The sequence below is a fragment of the Pyxicephalus adspersus genome, chromosome 2, assembly GCF_032062135.1.
Source record: "Pyxicephalus adspersus chromosome 2, UCB_Pads_2.0, whole genome shotgun sequence".
NCBI classification, from domain to species: Eukaryota; Metazoa; Chordata; class Amphibia; order Anura; family Pyxicephalidae; genus Pyxicephalus; species Pyxicephalus adspersus.
Genome location: NC_092859.1, coordinates 160,732,944 through 160,734,949, shown reverse-complemented (window position 1 = coordinate 160,734,949; position 2,006 = coordinate 160,732,944). Strand labels below are relative to the sequence as shown.

General features: G+C 35.4%; 1 protein-coding gene across 3 annotated transcripts in view; it reads left to right on the top strand.

Moving 5' to 3' along the window:
- Positions 1-2,006, top strand: part of EBF2 (EBF transcription factor 2) — a gene marked incomplete at its 5' end in the record, with an annotated part of 40,191 nt that overhangs the window by 27,843 nt on the left and 10,342 nt on the right. For 2 of the 3 annotated variants that reach the window (XM_072398826.1, XM_072398825.1), the window contains 1 exon segment: positions 784-925. In XM_072398826.1, coding sequence (XP_072254927.1) covers positions 784-925 — 142 coding nt within the window. 3 annotated transcript variants of the gene reach the window in all.

Below are 2,006 nucleotides of genomic sequence, written 5' to 3'. Positions count from 1 at the left end.
ATGACTTCACTGGAGAACAGAACCTGATGTCATCTTGTAATTACTAATATGCAATGTAGAATATTTGATTTCTGGTAGTCTGTGATCTCTGAGAGAAATGATATTTTATAGAATTCCCATATTTTCCAGCACATGCCGGTAGTGTTCCCGGGATCCTGTGACATTCCGGGGACACAGTGACACCTCGAGCAGGCAAACATGGAAGCAGTTAGGGTGGCAGAGTGACCCCTCCGACCTCCACGTGTTTAGATAAGATGTTCAGATTTCCCGGGGTCAGGGGGTCTCTTGTGTGGTGTTTGGGGGCCTAGTTGTGTCTGACCCCCGGGGCCCCAGGGGCTCCTTACCCCAGCCTGAGTGGCAGCACATTGGAACAATGCTTAATATGTTTATTTATTTCTACAGTTATTACCCCCCCACACTCCCCCCGGGGCAGATTATTTGGTGATGGTTTATCGTTGTACAAATTCCCAGCAGATGTAATCAGAACTTTCATTAGGAAATGAGGGAAAGTTCTCTACTTGTATCGCTTGATGATTGTTCATTGTCCGCATTCTGAGGATTTCACTGCACACAGAACTTCAGAAGTAAAGAAAACCAAATAAAACAATTTATCAGGAAATGAATAAATATCGAGTTATAGGAAGGAATCATCTGCAGTGCCCGGGAACATATTCTTCTATTTCTTATATTTAGTATTTGGGAATTTGTGGGGGGAGGACTGATGATTCGGATTCTGGGGTTCCCGGATTGGCACCCCAATGTCTAACATATCTCCATCCACAGGTTGTCCTCTCCACCACGGTGAATGTAGATGGCCACGTCCTGGCCGTGTCAGACAACATGTTCGTTCATAACAACTCCAAGCATGGGAGGCGAGCAAGGCGGCTGGACCCTACGGAAGGTACGGACGCTTGTCTGGAGTACGGTACGGCCTTCTCGTTCTTTATCTGCACCCAGCTAAATATTTCACCCCACCCCTGCATATATAGAAAGTTATTGGTTGCTGTGGGGAGCAAGATGTAACTTTATCAATTCTTACTGATGATGATATGTTATAATATTTTATATTATTCCTTCAGATGATCAAACATTAAATAGTGAGCAGCTCGAAAATGAATTCTAGTTTTTTCTCAAATTTATTTTGCTATTAATTTGCTTTTACTATAAAATAGCCAAACCCCAATTTCTGAGACTGCAAGTACAATTTATTAATTTTAGAAATGTAGACAAACCACAAAACTCTTCACATGGAACCTCAGCAATCATCATTGGAAGCTATAAAACAAATTATAATATCCAATAGATGTGTTTTATTCTGTGCACCAACTTTATATTGCAGATTAATATATTATTATATTTTTATTGTTTGTTCTCAATAAATGTGCAAAACTTTCCTCCTGTGCACCGACAATATATACACACAATGTAATACACACACATAAAATACACACACAATATAATATAATACACACACAATGTAATATACACACACATAATATACACACACAATATATTATAATACACACACAATATTGTATAATACACACACAATGTAATATACACACACAATATAATATAATACACACACAGAATAATATAATACACACACAATATTATATAATACACACACAATGTAATATACACAAACATAATATACACACACAATGTAATATACACACACATAATATACACACACAATATTATATAATACACACAATATAATATATACACACACAATATTATATAATACACACAATATATTATATACACACACAATTTTATATAATACACTCATATTACAATTATATATACACATATACAATATGGCATACAATTTAATATACACACACAATATAATATAATACACACACAATATAATATACACACACACAATATACACACACAATATAATATACACACACACAATATATTATACACACACAATATTATATAATACACACAATATAATATAATACACACACAATATACACACACAATATAATATA